The following is a 16,629-nucleotide window of genomic DNA, read 5'->3' as shown; positions in this document are numbered from 1 at the left end:
TTATTGACTTTTTATTTTAATGACTACTATATTTTTCATTTCTATGATTTCTATTGGGTTCTTTTTCATTTGAACCTGTTCTTGTTTTATTTCCCTGTATTTTTGTTTCATAGTTTGGGGTCTTTTTTTGTAATCAATGATTCTGTCATATATTTCTGTATGTATCCTAAGAATACTTAAAGCCTCTATCATACTATACTGCAAATTAATCTGAAATTAATTCATATTCTGATTGTTGACTTTGAGTTTTTTTCTGAACATTTCTTTACATGCTTGGAATTCCTATTTGCAGGCACACAAATTTTTTTGTTGCCTTTTTTTTTCTTTCTCTCCCTTTATGCTCATACCATCGAATGGTTTGGGGGTTTCCTTACTTTGACCAAGTGCCCCAGTCCAGCGTCAGTTCTCATAATATGGTATTTCAGATTTCCTGTTCTGCTATGTTGTCAGGGAATATCACAGACCTGGTTAATGAACCAGTGGGCTGCTTGGTTAAGCCCCGTTGTATTTGTGTCTTTTTACCTCTTCAAGGATTGGTCCAAGTAAGCTATAGCCCCAGTCAGGCCTTGGTGACTTTCCATAAGTCCCTAGTTTGATCTAGAACCATGAACCCATCTCTAGTCCATGTCTTGAGAAGTACTTTAACCCTTTTCACTTTATGGCAGCTGACTTCCTGTTCACTTGCACTTACTTTTGGACTTAGAGCCCATTAAATCCATGGCTTAATTCAAATCACAGCCTTGTGTTTGGGTCATTTTTCTGGTCTGTGAAAATGCTTGTCTTGTTTTAAACTGGCTATATTTCTCATCCTTGCATCTCTCTCCCTCTCTCCCTCTTCCACCTTCTTGCCTCCCTCTCCCTCTCCCTCCCCCTTCCACTTCACCTATCATACAGTGTATTTGAAGTAGAGGGAAGGTATTGAAGGGTGATTTACTGAGCTATCTTATTGGAAATTCACTTAAGTTTTTAAAGGAATCTCTATAAGAAAAGAGAGAAAGAAGAAAATAGAGCATTCAGTTTCTAAAGGAGCAATGAAAGGTTGTCTCTTTCTTATAAGATCATTTCCTGCTTGCAAAGTAGAAAACTAAGTTATAATTACTACCCCTTCTCTCCTAATAGCCAGGGCCTTTATGGTTACTCTCTTAAAATCTAGCATTTTCCGGGGCACGTGGGTAGCTCAGTCATTAAGCGTCTGCCTTCGGCTCAAGTCATGATCCCAGGGTCCTGGGATCGAGCCCCACATCGGGCTCCCTGCTCCGCGGGAAGCCTGCTTCTCCCTCTCCCACTCCCCCTGCTTGTGTTCCTTCTCTTGCTATCTCTTTCTGTGTCAAATAAATAAATAAAATCTTTAAAAAAATAATCTAGCATTTTCCACTCTCACTCAGACCTACTTCCTTCTTCTCATCCCATTTAAGACTTCCATTTCCTAAAGAGTCATGAATACTTAGCTGTCAGTTTAGTTCTACACCTAAAGTATTCCAACTGAATTATAAGTAAAGCTTGTGACCTTAATGAACTCTTCCTTAGTCAATGTGTGGGGTATACTTAGTGTATGAGGGGTGTGGGAGGAAGGGGAGCTAGACTTCAATACATACCTATTCTTGCAAAGGCTCAGGAATAGCCTGAGGAGCCTCTGAAATGAGGCCCTTTGAGGTAAGGAGGCACCAGTCATTTTGCTATAATTAAGGTCACCTGCTAAGAAGAGGCACCAACATGGAGAAAGAGTTTTCTAAGATAGGGTCAAAATGAAGTGTGTTTATATATGTGTGTTTGTATGTGTGTCTCTATGGGTGGGGGCACACGTGCTTGTACTGCTAAACTCCTATCCTTAGGAATAAAAGCTAAAATATTAATCTAGGGCACCTGGGTGGCTCAGTCAGTTAAGCGTCTGCCTTCGGCTCAGGTCATGACCCAGGGTCCTGGGATTGAGTCCCGTGTCGGGCTCCCTGCTCAGCCGGGAGCCTGCTTCTCCCTCTCCCTCTGCCCCTCCCCCTCCCACTCATGCTCTCTCCCTCAAATAAATAAATAAAATCTTAAAAAATATTAATCTAATGGTCTTTCAGTTACCATTTGGAAATGTTTGGGTATTCCTGATCAGGGACCAGGATTATAAAAACTACATAAATTGTAAGAACCACTCAAATAAAAAAAAAGAACTACATAATTGCTCCATGTCTGCTATGTTGGTTTTCCACAAAGGTTACCAATAAATCTCTAAATTAAACCAAAAGGACCCAAAAGCTTATCTTTAAGAGCAGCAAGGGGTGATGTTGGGCATTTTAGTCCATTCCATTGCTAGATTTGGGGAGGAGAAGTATGGACCTCAACCAGTGGAGTAGTCATGGTAGCTTCTAAAGGAATAAAGGACAAAATGGATGTCAGGGACTTTCTGCATGGAATCTGGTTTGGGTTTGAAAGGGATCTCTAGGCATCAAAAGACTTATGTGATGGCCTGAAATCATCACACCCCCCCCTTTACTTAGTTTTAAGGGTGTGTAAAACATGGACTAATCTTTCAACTTGATTCACACAGATACTTAGGCTGAAGAAAGTCCTTTAGCCTCATTTGGCTCATTAAAACAAAATTGATGCCTAAGGAGTCAAAAGAGTCACAGGCCTATCAAGAATCTGATGGAGTCTGTGGCTCTCTTCACAGAAAAGTGCATACATAAATTTTGTGTAGAATATCAGAGAGCTTGTGGGGACCTGGTTAAGATATTTTCCCACCTAGGGAGAAGCACTGGGTTCAGTAATAAGACTGTAAGTGTTCCAAATTACCAATCCTCATAGGAAATGGGACCTCATGGATTCCCCAGAACCACCCCCCCAGCACCCTTCAGCTTCTTTGGATTGTAGATATTATTGCCACTCATATTCATTCCATTGCTGGTAATGATCTGCAATTCAGATTCAACAATATTGATAAAATGCCTTCCACCCTGAGTGTGCCCAAGGCCACTCATAAAAAGAAAATTTCAAGTAGAATTAGGTGGCATCTTTCTCCATGAATCCTTCTGGTCTGTAAGATCCCTGATGCCCAAAGATATCTCTGATCTACCCAATGCATCTGTTATTAGTTTCTTTCATTCACGACCATAACCACTGATGTTTTCTCTTAGAAATTTTTTAAGTAAAATTTTATTATTTTATGACTATAATACATATTTTAGATCCAGTGCACACAAAACACATTTCAGCAGCTTTAATGCTTTCTCTTTCAGTAACATGGACATGATATTAGGAGAGTTTCCTAGAATCTGCACCATCATTTCCCATTCAGCCTCTCCTCCGTTTGTAAGACAAGCAGTAGTTGGGTTTTCCTATCACCATCACGGTTCTGCTTCTGGGGCTGTTTTCTCTTCCTCAACTGGAGATTCCTTATCAGACTTTAACCTTTCATCTTCATCAGGTACTACTGTAGTCACTGGACCAACCCCCAGCCTTGACTGCTCTATGGGAATCGCACTGACATTTCGATCAAGGGAAGGAAATCTGAAAGTTATGTAGTTGAGGAAGGAGATGATCCCTAGAGGAGAAGAATTTGAGGTGAGTTTCAATAGATAGATAGTCTTTAGACTTTTAAAATTCTTACTCATGCTTTCCTCAGTTCTAAAAGCCAACCCTCCTCTCCCCCAGCACAGTTACTTTATCCTCCTGTGCTATCATTGCATTATAGTATTTCTCACATGGTGAAGACAAAGCTTGAACCTCCTAGATTCAAATGATGGTTCTACGACTTTCTGTGTAGTCTTAGGCAAGTCACTCAACCTGAGCATGCCTCAGTTAATGGTAGAACAGGTTGCTAAATCTAGGTTTCCAGACTCCAAAATCCATGCTTTCCTCACCATACCATGCTGCCTCTCCATGTATGAATGTTCTAAATAGCAACAGTCAGTGCTTCTATTTCTCCTAGACTTCTACCTCCCTTTCAAGAAGTGACTTCCTCTTCCATCCTTCTTGCATAAGGGGATTGACTCACCAGAAAACGTGTATAAGAAGTCACTCCACCAATTAATATGATAGGCCCATAGGAGATCTGGCTCCAAGGCATCCTTAGCATGCCAGTGAACCTGTGCCAGAAATAGGACGAGGCAGAGGAGCAGGGAGATGGCTAGGACCAGAAGAAAAGATGTCACAACCCATCAGTGTCTTCAGTCTGCCTTGACCACCACCCCCAACTCTCCTTCTGCTTCCAGATGCCATAGGTATGGCAGAATTAAAATGTAGGGATTGACCAAGATGGGAAAAAGAAACGAGCTTCTACCTCTCCCCCGGGCTAAATCAGCTGAAGTGTGTTTTATACAGTAAGATAGGACAGGTGGCTGGCAACTTGATGTGATACTGAAGAAGAGGAAAGGGACAAGAGAAAGAGAATGAAAGGCCCAGGGAGAAACTTGGTCCCCTTGACAGTTTCACCCTGGTATTACCCTGCCAATCTAGGTCTGTACCTGAGATGAAGCTGAGTACGGATACCTTCAGATCCAAGTTGGTGGTTATTAAGCTTCCTCTTCTAGGCAGGCAAGAGCTGATGAGCCAGCCAAGGGTAACGAGTGTGGAGAAGAGAGAGATAAGGAAGAAAGCCCTGGAAAACTGAAGGTAATCTGCCAAGGGAAGGAGAAAGGGAAGGCTTGGTTAGTCCAGCAGGGGACCTCTCTTAAAACCAGAAAGAGTCTTAGAGAAGGGCATGAGAACTAAGGAGATGAAGCAGGGCTTGTCATGTGGCATCCAGGGCACAAATAAGGATCTTATTTCCCAGTTTTTCCATTGATACTCAGAATTTATTTACTGTGAAGGCAAAGCCTTTGTTGTAAAACTGAAGATAATATACAAATAGTTCTGGATGCATTAACCCATTTAACTTAGATGTAAACTAGCTTCTAAGAAGTGTGACTCTAACATCACGACACATATTAAAACATTTTCTTATTCCTAATTCTAATTCTAAAAGTAATACATTGTTCAATATAAGCATTGGAAAGGCTACAAAAGTACCAAGAAGCAGGAAAAAAATCAGCCACAATCTCACTACCCAGGGCAGCTATTGTTAGCATTTTATATTATTTCTTTCCAGTATTTTTCTATCCTCTGTACATAGTGGGTATGATACTGAATATCAAGTGATTTTTTTTCTTAAGATTAAATGGTAAGATATTTTTCCCCAGTCACGTGTTGTAAACATCATTTTTAATGGCTACCAAATAATTTATCATATTAACATATTTCGCTTAATGATTTAACCATTGTTGGACTTGTAATTTGTTTCTATTTGTTTTTTCTCTTTTTCTCTTTTAAAATCTATCTGCACAAGCCTTGTCAGCCTATGACTACAAAATGAAGTCCCATTTACTTAAACCCCCATACTGTAATGATTTCAAGCCTGAATTTACTGGATTGCAGGAATTTAACACCCTAAAAATATCTTCGATTTGTTTTTGTTTTTGTTTTTCTTGAGAGTCCCTCAAGACCCTGCCTCACGTTTGCTCAGGGAGAGGTCTGCTAGAGTTCTTTAACTCCAGAGCCCTTACCCAAGTACCATAACACTGCTTCCTTCCTCATCTCCTGGCTCAAGATCTCTGCTCTCTGCAGACTGGATGTTGGTAAGGGAGAAGAAAGGGCATGATAAACATTACTTTTTGCTACCACCTCCCTAATATGAAACAGATCCTTCCCTTGACTTCGACAGCAATTTTTTAAGATACATGCACCCCAATGTTTATAGTGGCATTATCTACAATAGCCAAATTATGGAAACATAATCAACAGCCCATGTCCATTGATTGATGAATGGATAAAGAAGATGAGATACAGATATATAGATATAGATAGGTATCTATATCTACACATATATCTATAAATATACTTGATATTACTCAGCCATAAAAAACAATGAGATCTTGCCAACCGCAATGACATGGATGGAGCTAGAGAGTATTAGGCTAAGCGAAAGAAGTCAGAGAAAAGACAAATACCATATGATTTCACTCAAATGTGGAACTGAAGAAACAAAACAAACAAGCAAAGAGAAAAAAAGTGAGAGAGAGAGAGAGAGAGATAAACCAAGAAACAGACCCTTATCTCTAGAGAACACACTGATGGTTACCAGCACGGAGGTGGATGGAGGAATGGGTGAAATAGGGGATGGAGATTAAGGAATGCCCTTGTTGTGATGAGCACTGGGTGTTGTATGGAGGTGTTGAATCACTGTATTGTACACCTGAAACTAATATAACACCGTATGTTAACTAACTGTAATTTAAATAAAAACCTTTAAAAAAGAAATAAAAGATAATACACAATTGCAAGTAAATATAGCTCTCCTGAGATGCTACAGATCCTGCAGTCTCTGTAGTATCCTTTAGAGGGTGCCTACTTGGCTAGCTTTTTTCCTTTCTCAAAGTAACAGGGGCCAACTTGTCTCTACCACTGAAAGTTCTCTAAGCACTTCTATGCCTGAGAATCCTAGTCCAGCTTCCAAGTAACCCAGAGAGAAGAAACTATATCAAAGCTTATCCCAGTTTAAGATCTGCCTCTTAAGTCTTATTTTGTTCTCTAGAAATCACCACTTACTAACATCATCGATAATAGTAAAGTCCGTGAAGAGAAACCCCACGCCTACCCATAGAGATGAGTTGTTCTGTGGCCAAAACAAGTTAGCCACATTAAAACATGATAACCCAAGAGCAACGCATTTCCTGAAACCCGGGTCATTCAGAATCGCAGGATATGTAGCCAGTCAGAACCATCAGCCTGCTTTGAGCTGCATGAAGCCCAGTGTGATAGGCATCGTTCATGGTATTTAGCCCACAATCCCCCACAAGACCTAGCAGCCCTTGCCTATAGCCCTGGCCCTTTGCCTATAGTCCCCTGACCATAGCTAATTGGAAAAAGGAAGGAGATCTGACCTAAGTTGGACCAATTTGATTCTTATGCTTGGAAATTTGGATTTGAGACTGATTGATGCTAATTTCCTTTTTTGCTTGCTTGAACCAAGAAGATACATAGCCAGACTGAGATACCACTTTTTGGGCACTTGCACACTAATAAACAAGGAAAACTGAGCTGTAGTGATAAAGCAAAGTATAAACAAAGATGAATGACAAAGCAACTCTAGAGAGACTGAGTGGTAGGCTTGATTTTCTTCGTCTGAGATCCCAGTCTCTTCTGGAATCTCCTAAGGTACAACAAACTTCCTGCCTTTGGGAATCTATGAGATTCTTCTGAATCTTCATGAATAGTTCACTCTTTATTTTTTTTAAAGATTTTATTTATTCATTCAAGACATAGAGATAGAGAGCGAGCGAGCACGAGCAGGGGGAGAAGCAGAGGGAGAAGCAGGCTCCCTGCTGAGCCAGGAGCTGGACATGGGGCTGGATCCCAGGACCCTGGGATCATGACCCAAGCTGAAGGCAGACGCTTAACCATCTGAGTCACCCAGGCACCCCTAGATTCACTCTTTAGCTTATGCTAGTTCAAATGAAATAAAACACAAAAGTATACTGAGATATCCAGTCTAAGTCCTGTCTAATATATGTTATGGTCTAGTCTTTCTTCCACCAATGAGGGGAAAACTTGCCTTCATGTTCTTCCAATCTTCTCTGTCTTAGATCCTCATCTCCTGAAACTACATAAACAAGATCACTCACACCTCCAAAGGAACAGCTAAAGATTTGCAGCATAGGATAGTCTCACCTCCAAAGGAAGCAAGCCTACTAGTCATACACAACTAATTATTTGACCAAACTGAACACTTAGCTCCATAATATAAAATGGCTGCATTTGGTTAACTTTATGGTTTTTTTCTAATTCACTGAGCAAAACAAAAGAAACATCCTGAACCTGAGTTTGAGCCACCATCTCCTATAAGACCAAAAGCTATGTCAGCTTTTAAACATCAGTTTTTACAGCAGCTTACTTGTCAAAGTTTCAAAGATCTTAGGACCTAAGTTACAAAAGGCCCTACTTGTCAGTAAGAAGTTTTGGTCCAGGAAAAGAGAAGCACCCTAGATATAAGGAACACCCACGGGTAGGTCATCTGTATCCAAACATTTCTGAAGATTTCCTTAGTAATATTCTTTGATGTGGCCTTGGGTTTCAGGAAAAGCAAGGCAAACACCCCAGTTTACTGAAGGCAATGAAGCTAATGCCCTGGGAAGAGAGGAGATGTCACTTTGATTTTGGAGAGGAAGAAGTCCGAATCATTTGAAAAGCTTGGTAAGATCCTTGGTAGGGTCCTCAGGGTCGTCCCAGTCAGTGATTCTGTACTTCAGAACACCATCGGGTAAGACATAAAAGCTGCCAAGACTGGAAGCAATACGACCCTACTGGAAAGCAGTAATGATTCTCGGTGAACTGAGAACACTCACCATTTGGTGGTTTATAACTGGTGGGCAGGATCTCCTGGAATTCCTCTTGCTGTACCCTAGGTCCTTCAGCAAAAATCAAAGCCAGGATAGGGAGGCAGTGCTCCAAAAGGATCAGGATCCTTTTAATTGTGAAGCAGCTAGACTGAGTGAGTAGAGGTGGGGTGTGGATATGGATGAAGAAGGTGCTGCTGAGGGATCGGCCCACTTATTTAGCCAAATCTAAACCTCCACACTGTTGACATTGCACCTTCATTCCAACAACAGAAGGCTGAGACAAAACCTCCCCAGGCTCAAGGAAAAGAAGGAGGTTTGGGAATGGAAAAGATCATGGTTGGAGACCTAGCATCCTGGAGAGGAGGCTATGGAATTGGCTGAGGATTTGGGTTCCCTGGTAACCTGGTTGGAGTGCCAGAATTAAGCATCCCCACACAGCTTGGCTGTGTTTCTTGTACAGTGGTTCCCAGGGCCCTGGCTCTGGAGGCTCCAGTGCTTGGACTAAAAGACCTCCTCTTCTTTCCCACAGTCTTCCAGATGGTTTAAGTTACCCTCTGTGGCAACACGTTCCTTTACGCTATGGTCTGATCTCACCTGTGCTAGAGGGGAGGTAACAGAAGGGTCTGTCCCACACTTGAGACCTAGCAATAAAAGTGAAGGATGGTGCCTACTACCTCCCACCGCTTCTCCATTCCTTTAGCAACAGCTACAGCAGAGAGGCTATCAGTCATCTAGAACCAGGTGAAGTCAGAGCCAGAGCCACAATGGCCTAATGTGAGTCCAGGACACAAGATCATGAGCACACATATTCTTGAGCCCACCAGAGAGAGTCCCCATGAAACTCTCAGAAATGACAGGGGGTACCATGGGAAAGGCGGCTGAATTCTTGCAATCAGTAGGGGAAAATTCAAAGTTCTCGAATTTGGATAATAATGTTTGGGTCAGTAATAACATATTGTCACAGGTTGATGCGGCCTGGACATACTCATTACATTTGGGGAATTCATTATAAGCTCTGTATTGCAGACTACTTACTGATCTTAGCATTAGGACTAGTTAACACTGGAAACAGGGTAGATACTTGACTTATAATTGTGTACTTAAAGGACTCAGTTGACGTTCTCTAAATCATTAACAGTTGGCCTCAGGTGAATTCCAGGCTGCAAGAAATAAACTATTTTCTACTGTAAGTGACAAAATTCCAAGATTCTGACTCATTAAACATTCAAATAATAATCTCAAGTCCTGAATTTTAGCCTGGGCACAAATACATAAATATGATTACAGCTCAATTTTTATGCCTATATCTTTTACTCCATTTCCCTAGAAATGGAATTCATGAGTGTAAATCTCCAGATATACATAATCATATTGCTTTGGTTGTACCCATTTATGGTCCCCAGTGTATGTGAGAGTGTCCGACATTGTGCATCATCATTTAAAAATCTCTGCTAGGGACGCCTGGGTGGCTCAGTCGGTTAAGCGTCTGCCTTTGGCTCAGGTCATGATCCCAGGGTCCTGGGATCGAGTCCCACGTCAGGCTCCTTGCTGAGCAAGGAGCCTGCTTCTCCCTCTGCCTGCCTCTCTCTCTCTCTGATAAATAAATAAAAAAATAAAAAAATAAAAATCTCTGCTAATGTCCTGTTTGAAAAATCTTATCTCATTGCTCGTTTGACTTGCCTTTCTTTAATGATTAAGGTTAAAATAGTTTTTCCGATGTTTCTTAGATACTTTTAGTTTTTGTTCTATGAATTGTCTATTTATCAAGAATTTATTGGGGTATTCACCTTTTTGGCTTTTTAAAAAAAGTATCAAGGCCATTAGTCTTTTATCTTTCATATTTGTTGCAAATATTTTCCCTAGTTTTTCTTTTAAGCTGAAGATGCTCTTTTGTTAGGGGCCTGCTCCTTAGTTCCACATGCCATAGATGCTCCAGTTCAGGGTTGAGCCTACGTGCAACCCCCAACTCCACCTCCAGCATCTGGGACCCCTGCTTATCTGAGAAGGAGAAATAAATGCTTTATTCGTGCATGTTTTCTTTCACAATACCTGTTTCTCTATGTAAATGTATCTTTTGAGGATGACAGGGAAACTGTTTAGTGTAGTTATGTCTTTCCTCTAAGTCTTTGTTCTGATTTAAAAACTTATGTATATGGTATCTTCTAGCCCTAGAAACTTATTTTTAAATGTTTTGTATTGCATTTTCAGATTTACCTAAATTCATGTAAAATTTGGCGTTAATAATGTATTCTAAATAGTTGGCATTTGTTATACCACATATCTGACATGCATTTCTCTTCCCTTCTACTGTTAGCAGAAGAACAAATTGACCTTAAAAGTTAAATCTGGGGGCATCTGGGTGGCTTAGTCGGTTAAGCATCTGCCTTCACCTCAGGTCATGATCTCAGGGTCCTAGGATCGAGCCCTGCATCGGGCTCCATGCTCAGTGGGGTGCCTCCCTCTCCCCCCTACTTGTGCTCTCTCTTTCTCTCACTCTCTCTCAAATAAATAAATAAAATCTTAAAGAAATTTTTTTAAAAAGTTAAATCTGATGGAGGCTGAGACACTTTGCTTTGTTTCCCAGTTCTGATCAATTACTTCTATTTCTGCAAGCCACATTAGGATACTCATCTCATTGCTTCACGGTGACAGCTTATAAAGGCCCAAAGAGTTCTTCCCAGAGAGTAAAGAGAGTATTGACTACTAAGTTGGGAGAGAAAACAACCGGGAGTAGGAGGGAGAAGGGGTACACTGAGACACCGGAGAAAAGGATGTTTATATCCACAATTTGCCTGAGACCCATCTTGGACTCGGAGCGGTGAGGGCAAAGAGATCTTGGAGGAAGAAAGATGAAGAGCCAATGTGGCAGAAAGCTCTGGGAACTGTGGGGCCTGTGGCATTTGGTTTGGTGGCACTCACAGGGCGGTTTGGGTGTGCGGTTCCAGCACAGCTCATGGTTGCATGAGATCCAGAGTCCTGCGTAGAGTTCAAGGCCATTCTTGACCACCAGGAACTGTACCCAGTTCAGTGGGGTTGTGCAGAAGAGCATTAGGAGACCAAAACCACACAGGCTGCCACAGAACATTCGGATGTAGATGTGTGTCTGATCCACATGGTGCTGCCGCCTCTGGGGTGGTATCGTGGCACTCGGATGTTTGCTGATGGGGAGGGTAGGCTACAAGGAGGAGGGAAATATTGCCTACCCAAAAAGATCACCCTTGATCCCCAGGGTCTCCCACTCATCTCTCCCTTAAGTATCCCCATGCGGGTTTGATCTGTGGATGTCTCTCCTTACCCAGGGTGATATTTCTCTATCTTTAGGGCACTCTGTCTAGGCCCGCCTTTAGGTAAGTCCTCTTTCTCCCGTCCGACCTACAATTAGGTACCTCCTCACCCTTTGGTAGTTCCGATTCCCCTGAATTTTGGGAGCCTTAGGATTATAGAAGGTCAAGACTAAGTGTTCCCTCGTCTCCATCTTGGCAGCCGGCTCGCTTTCTAACTGCCACGGAATTTGTCTCCGCACCTCCCACACGTGCTGGCAGAATCAAAAGGGGCCAGAACCCATGGGCCAGATTCCATGTCTGTTTCCTCTTCTGGGTCTGATCAGATCAGGAACAAATCATCACATTTTATTCGGGTGCATGTGTATACGCTGCTCCCTACCCTCCCTTGTCTGACTCCTTTCAGCTCCTTCATTAAAGAAATCCATAAATATTCTGTCAGCAGTTACTGTGTGTCAGCCTTTGTGTTAGGACCTGGGAGAGAAAGATGGATGAGACACAGCTCCCTAACAGCAAATAAAGAAGTTAACTCAGGTGGCTTCGGGACTTAGCAGCTTGCGGTTAGAATTCAAGATTACCAGTAGCCGGGATGGCCCCAATCCTGTTCCCCACCCTGGACATTTATTCAAATTAATTGCCAGCTGCATTGCCTGCTCTTGTTTTCCACGAGCAGATAAACTCTGAGTCCGCAATTTGGGCTGAATCAGAATGCCCTATCACACTTTTCTCTGAGCATGCCCTCTCCTCGCCCGCCCCAACCTGTCAAAACCTATACTTTATGGCAGCTGGGGGTGGGGGGACAACTGGCACTTAGCTAGCTTATGTCCACGCTCTAGCATGATGTCCTCTTTCTCGAAAAGTGTCATTTGACTCTCTGTTTCCCAGCACTTAGCCTAGTGCCTGGAAAGAACAGTATTTAATGTTAAAGGAATGAATGAGCAATATATATATACATATATATATATATATATTTAAAGATTTTATTTATTTGCGAGAGAGAGTGGGAGATCACAAGCAGGGGGAAAGGGTAGAGGGAGAAGCAGACTCCCCTCTAAGCAGGGAGCCCGATGCGGGGCTCGATCCCAGGACCCTGGGATCATGACCTGAGCCGAAGGCAGACACTTAACGACTAAGCCACCCAGGAGCCCCTGTATTTTATTTTTCTTTAGGTTTATTTATTTTTTTTTAGTAATCTCTATACCCAGCGTGGGACTCGAACTCTTGACCCTGAGACTAAGAGTCACATGATCTCCCGACTGAGCCAGCCAGCCAGCCATATTATTCTTTTTTAAACTGTCTTTCCAAGTTTGCTGGAGCATGACCTTGGCACAGGCCCCCTTGAGACAGAGGAAATATTAATGTTGATGGACAGGATGTGTCACCAGTCCCCACTTCACTAGTACCACTAAACCGGAACATTACCAAAGAGAGGATATTGATGTAATGTGGGGTAACAGGTCATTTTGTGACCAGTGTCTGATTGGTAAATGATGCAACTCTCCAACTATTGAAGGAACAGGTCAGGCACCACTGGACTCTCAGGTCTACTGAGAGGTAGGATGCTCTGGCCAGCTGGGAACTTGCTAGGGCCTGCATGCATATGACAAAACCAGCATTCATGCGTAACTGGTGACTGTGTATACTGCTATTTCCCCACTTTATTTTATTTTTTTTAAGATTTTATTTATTTATTTGACAGAGAGAGACACAGTGAGAGAGAGAGAGAACATAAGCAGGGGGAGTGGGAAAGGGAGAAGCAGGCCTCCCGCTGAGCAGGGAGCCCGATGCGGGGCTCGATCCCAGGACCCGGGATCACAACCCGAGCCGAAGACAGACGCTTAACGACTGAGCCACCCAGGTGCCCTATTTCCCCACTTTAAAAAGCAATTTGGGGTCCCCAGGCTGTCTAGCAGCCACTGCCCTGCAGCCTCCGGGGTCCAGGAGGAACATGGCTGAGGCCAGTGGACCCTGAGCCTCCAGTGCCAACTTGACACAACATGGAGCTGCTGCAGAAACCAGATTATGGGGGCTTTTTATGCTCCCAGCCCCTCCCTGCAGAATCCTGCAGCTCCACTCTTGCCCTGGTGCCCTTCAATGTGGAACTGGCTCAGGCTGGTTGAGGACTCAGTCTCTGAGAAAACAATTGGACTGATGTGAATGCAGTTTTGGAAAAACATGTGGATGGTGTATCCTTTAACATTTCACCACCACAGCAGGTGGCCAGTGAACTAGATGAGGCACCAGCAGAGGCAAACCCCTCTCCTGGGCCCCCAGACTGACCCTGCAGAGCCCCAGCGGGAATGAAAAGCCAGGCCCCCACCACGGGGAACTGAAGGAAAAAAAAGCAGCTGGGAAGTTGCTATCAAAAGATATACTCTGACTAAAAGATGGCTTATGACAATCATTGGTAAAGGAGACTAAAATTTGGATGACAAAGCATATAACATCCGGGAACTGAAAAATTCTGCTGAAAATGCACAGAACTCTCCTCTTCATTTAACAATAGAACTATTTACCCAACAGGAACTTCATGCAACTCATGCCACAAGTCACGCCGGAAAAGCACAGGGCATTGTCACGTGCTTGACAGCAATGCCCTATCGTGGTAGCAGAGGAGGGGCGTTCCTTCCCTTGGATATTTGTATATTTGACAAACACAACACATGGTGTTTCACAAGAGGATTTTCTATGGAAGAACCAAGCTATAAATGTGAGAGATGAAATATTTGTGTCATTGCTAGCCCAGGACTCTGGCACTGAAAGCATGCTAGGTCCTTCCACAAAAGTGTTCTTGTGAAAGCATTTCCTGCTTTTCTTCAAGTTGCTCTGGAGGACTACTTAAAGAAAATTCAGCAAATGAATTTTTATATATTCCACCCATCTTTACAGCAGAAGGATGCTTCCCATTACTTCCATTATCTGTGTATATTCAGTCATGAGGAAGAAGAACTTAATTTCATGGCATTGGGTAAAAAAAAGCAGTTTGGCTAGAAGAAAACAGAGTAATATGTTTGTGACCTTGCAGTAGGCCAAGAATTTTTTTAAAGATTTTATTTATTCATGAGAGACAGAGAGAGAAAGGCAGAGGCAGAGAGAGAAGCAGGCTTCCCACCGAGCAGGGAGCCCAATGCGGGACTTGATCCCAGGACCCAGGCGTCCCGGCCAAGAATTTTTTTAAAACAGGGCTTCTAAAGGTGCCTGGGTGGCTCAGTCGGTTAAGCATCTGCCTTCGGCTCAGGTCATGATCCCAGGGTCCTGGGGTTGAGCCCCACATCGGGCTCCCTGCTCGGCGGGGAGCCTGCTTCTCTTTCTCCCTCTGCGGCTCCCCCTGCTTGTGCTCTCTCTCACTCGCTCAAATAAATGAATAGAATCTTAATAAAATGAAATAAAATAAAATAAAGAGGACTTCTATTCACCAGAAGATGCCATTGACACGTAAAAAGGCAATCCATAGAGTGGGTAAGATCTTTTCAATATGTGTATCTAACAAAAAACTCATAGCAAGAATATATAAAGAACTCTTACAAATCAATGAGAGAGACAACCTAATAAGGAAATGAGCAAAGTCCTTAACTGACATTTTGCCAGATATGACAATGGCCAATAAACATATAAAAAGGTGCTCGGCTTTGTTAGTCATGAGGGAAATGCAAATTAAAACCATAATGCACTGGGGCACCTGGGAATTTTGGATTGATTTAACAATGAATGACTTTTGAGGTAGAGGTAGATGATTCTTAATAAGAATAGAGTAGTAGGGGCACCTGGGTGGCTCAGTTGGCTAGACATCTGTCTTCGGCTCAGGTCGTGATCCCAGGGTCTTGGGATCGAGCCCTGATGGGGCTCCCTGCTCTGCGGGGAGCTTGCTTCTCCCTCTCCCTCTGTCTGCTGCTCCCCATGCTTGTACTCTCTCTCTGTCTCTCTCAAATAAATAAATAAAATCTTTACAGAAAAAGAATAGAGTAGCAGTTATGATTGTGCCTCAATTAAAATTTTGGCAGTACTACTTACTAGCTCTCTGATGTTGAGCCTGTTATCTAACCTTCTATACATCAGTTTCCATATATGTGAAATGGAAATAATGGTACCTTTCTCCCAGGGTAGTTATGAGAATTACATGAATTAATATTTGAAAAGCATTAGAATGGTGCTCAATGCATAGTATGACATTTGGGTTCCTTAATCATATAACACCTAAAACTAAGTAAAAGTAGTTTCTGATCATGGATATGTAGAGAAAATAATATAATTTATACCAAATTTTATTTCAACCTTTTAAAACTCCTATTTTGTATTTAAATGTGCTTCTTTAAATGACAACTAATCTGTGTATATAATTTATAAATTGTGGGGGGTGCCATGCAATTAATTTTTGTGCTGGATCACAATTTGACAACTGCTGTTCCAGATTAAGAATCGGTCTGTAAAACTGAAACAGATATTGTATAGGAATAAGTTATGTAGAGAGCATCACTGTTCTTTCATCATGATTAGTATTCTGCAGATATTAATGTGTCTTGTACATTTTTAAGGGTGTGTTCTGGGAATCTATACTTCACAGAGCCTCTCTGGGGAAACCTGATGTACCACGTGATTGCTGTCAATTACCTCTATTGGATAATAAAAGGGTTAACCACTTGAAAAAGAAAAGAAATCATAATGCAATATCACTACACATCCACCGGAATGGTTCAAATGAAAAAGAGCTGGCAAGTATGCAGAGCAACTAGAATGCTCATACACTTATGTTGGGAGTATAAATTGGTATAATCACTGAAAAGCTGCTTGGTGGTATCTGCTGGAGCTGAATAAAAAAATGCCTTTCTCATTCTAGGTAGGTAGGCAACGGCAAAATGTCCACATGTCTACCAAAAGACATGTATTACCATACTCATAGCAGCACCTGTCATAATAGTCCCAAATTGGAAACTACCCAATTGCCCATCAACAGAAGAATGGAAAACCGTGGTACATTCATACAATGAAATACT

The 16,629-nt window shown here is 42.2% G+C and overlaps 1 protein-coding gene and 1 pseudogene across 2 annotated transcripts; one reads left to right on the top strand and one right to left on the bottom strand.

Moving 5' to 3' along the window:
• Positions 1-3,108: 3,108 nt before the first annotated feature.
• TMEM202 (transmembrane protein 202) lies at positions 3,109-11,855 on the bottom strand. Of its 2 annotated transcripts, none has more exons than XM_025884487.2 (5): positions 11,752-11,855; positions 11,277-11,532; positions 4,449-4,601; positions 3,980-4,111; positions 3,109-3,526 (listed from the first exon to the last, which is right to left on the bottom strand). In XM_025884487.2, exons 1-5 carry the CDS (start codon positions 11,830-11,832, stop codon positions 3,330-3,332), a joined length of 819 nt encoding a protein of 272 aa, XP_025740272.1. In that variant the 5' UTR covers positions 11,833-11,855; the 3' UTR covers positions 3,109-3,329. The 2 variants fall into 2 exon arrangements, with proteins under 2 accessions (XP_025740272.1, XP_025740273.1); XM_025884488.2 differs by having other exon boundaries at positions 3,980-4,070; positions 4,474-4,601.
• A 1,780-nt stretch (positions 11,856-13,635) lies between these two features.
• Positions 13,636-14,577, top strand: LOC112833467 (NADH dehydrogenase (ubiquinone) complex I, assembly factor 6-like; annotated as a pseudogene).
• Positions 14,578-16,629: the final 2,052 nt, after the last annotated feature.

The sequence above is a fragment of the Callorhinus ursinus genome, unplaced genomic scaffold, assembly GCF_003265705.2.
Source record: "Callorhinus ursinus isolate GAN/ISIS: 27379988/994484 unplaced genomic scaffold, GSC_fseal_2.0 scaffold25, whole genome shotgun sequence".
NCBI lineage: Eukaryota > Metazoa > Chordata > Mammalia > Carnivora > Otariidae > Callorhinus > Callorhinus ursinus.
Note: the sequence above shows the minus strand (reverse complement) of the source record. Positions and strands in the feature narration are given on the sequence as shown.

Bases quoted from the DNA above. Each gene is read 5' to 3' on its own strand.
- TMEM202 (XM_025884487.2), bottom strand. From the start codon at position 11,832: ATGGAGACGAGGGAACACTTAGTCTTGACCTTCTATAATCCTAAGGCT. The intron at 11,533-11,751 runs GTGAGGAGGTAC...TCCTCCTTGTAG, and splicing joins GGAATCGGAACTACCAAAGG to CCTACCCTCCCCATCAGCAA. The intron at 4,602-11,276 runs GTGAGTGCCACC...TTCCCTTGGCAG, and splicing joins CCGCACACCCAAACCGCCCT to ATTACCTTCAGTTTTCCAGG.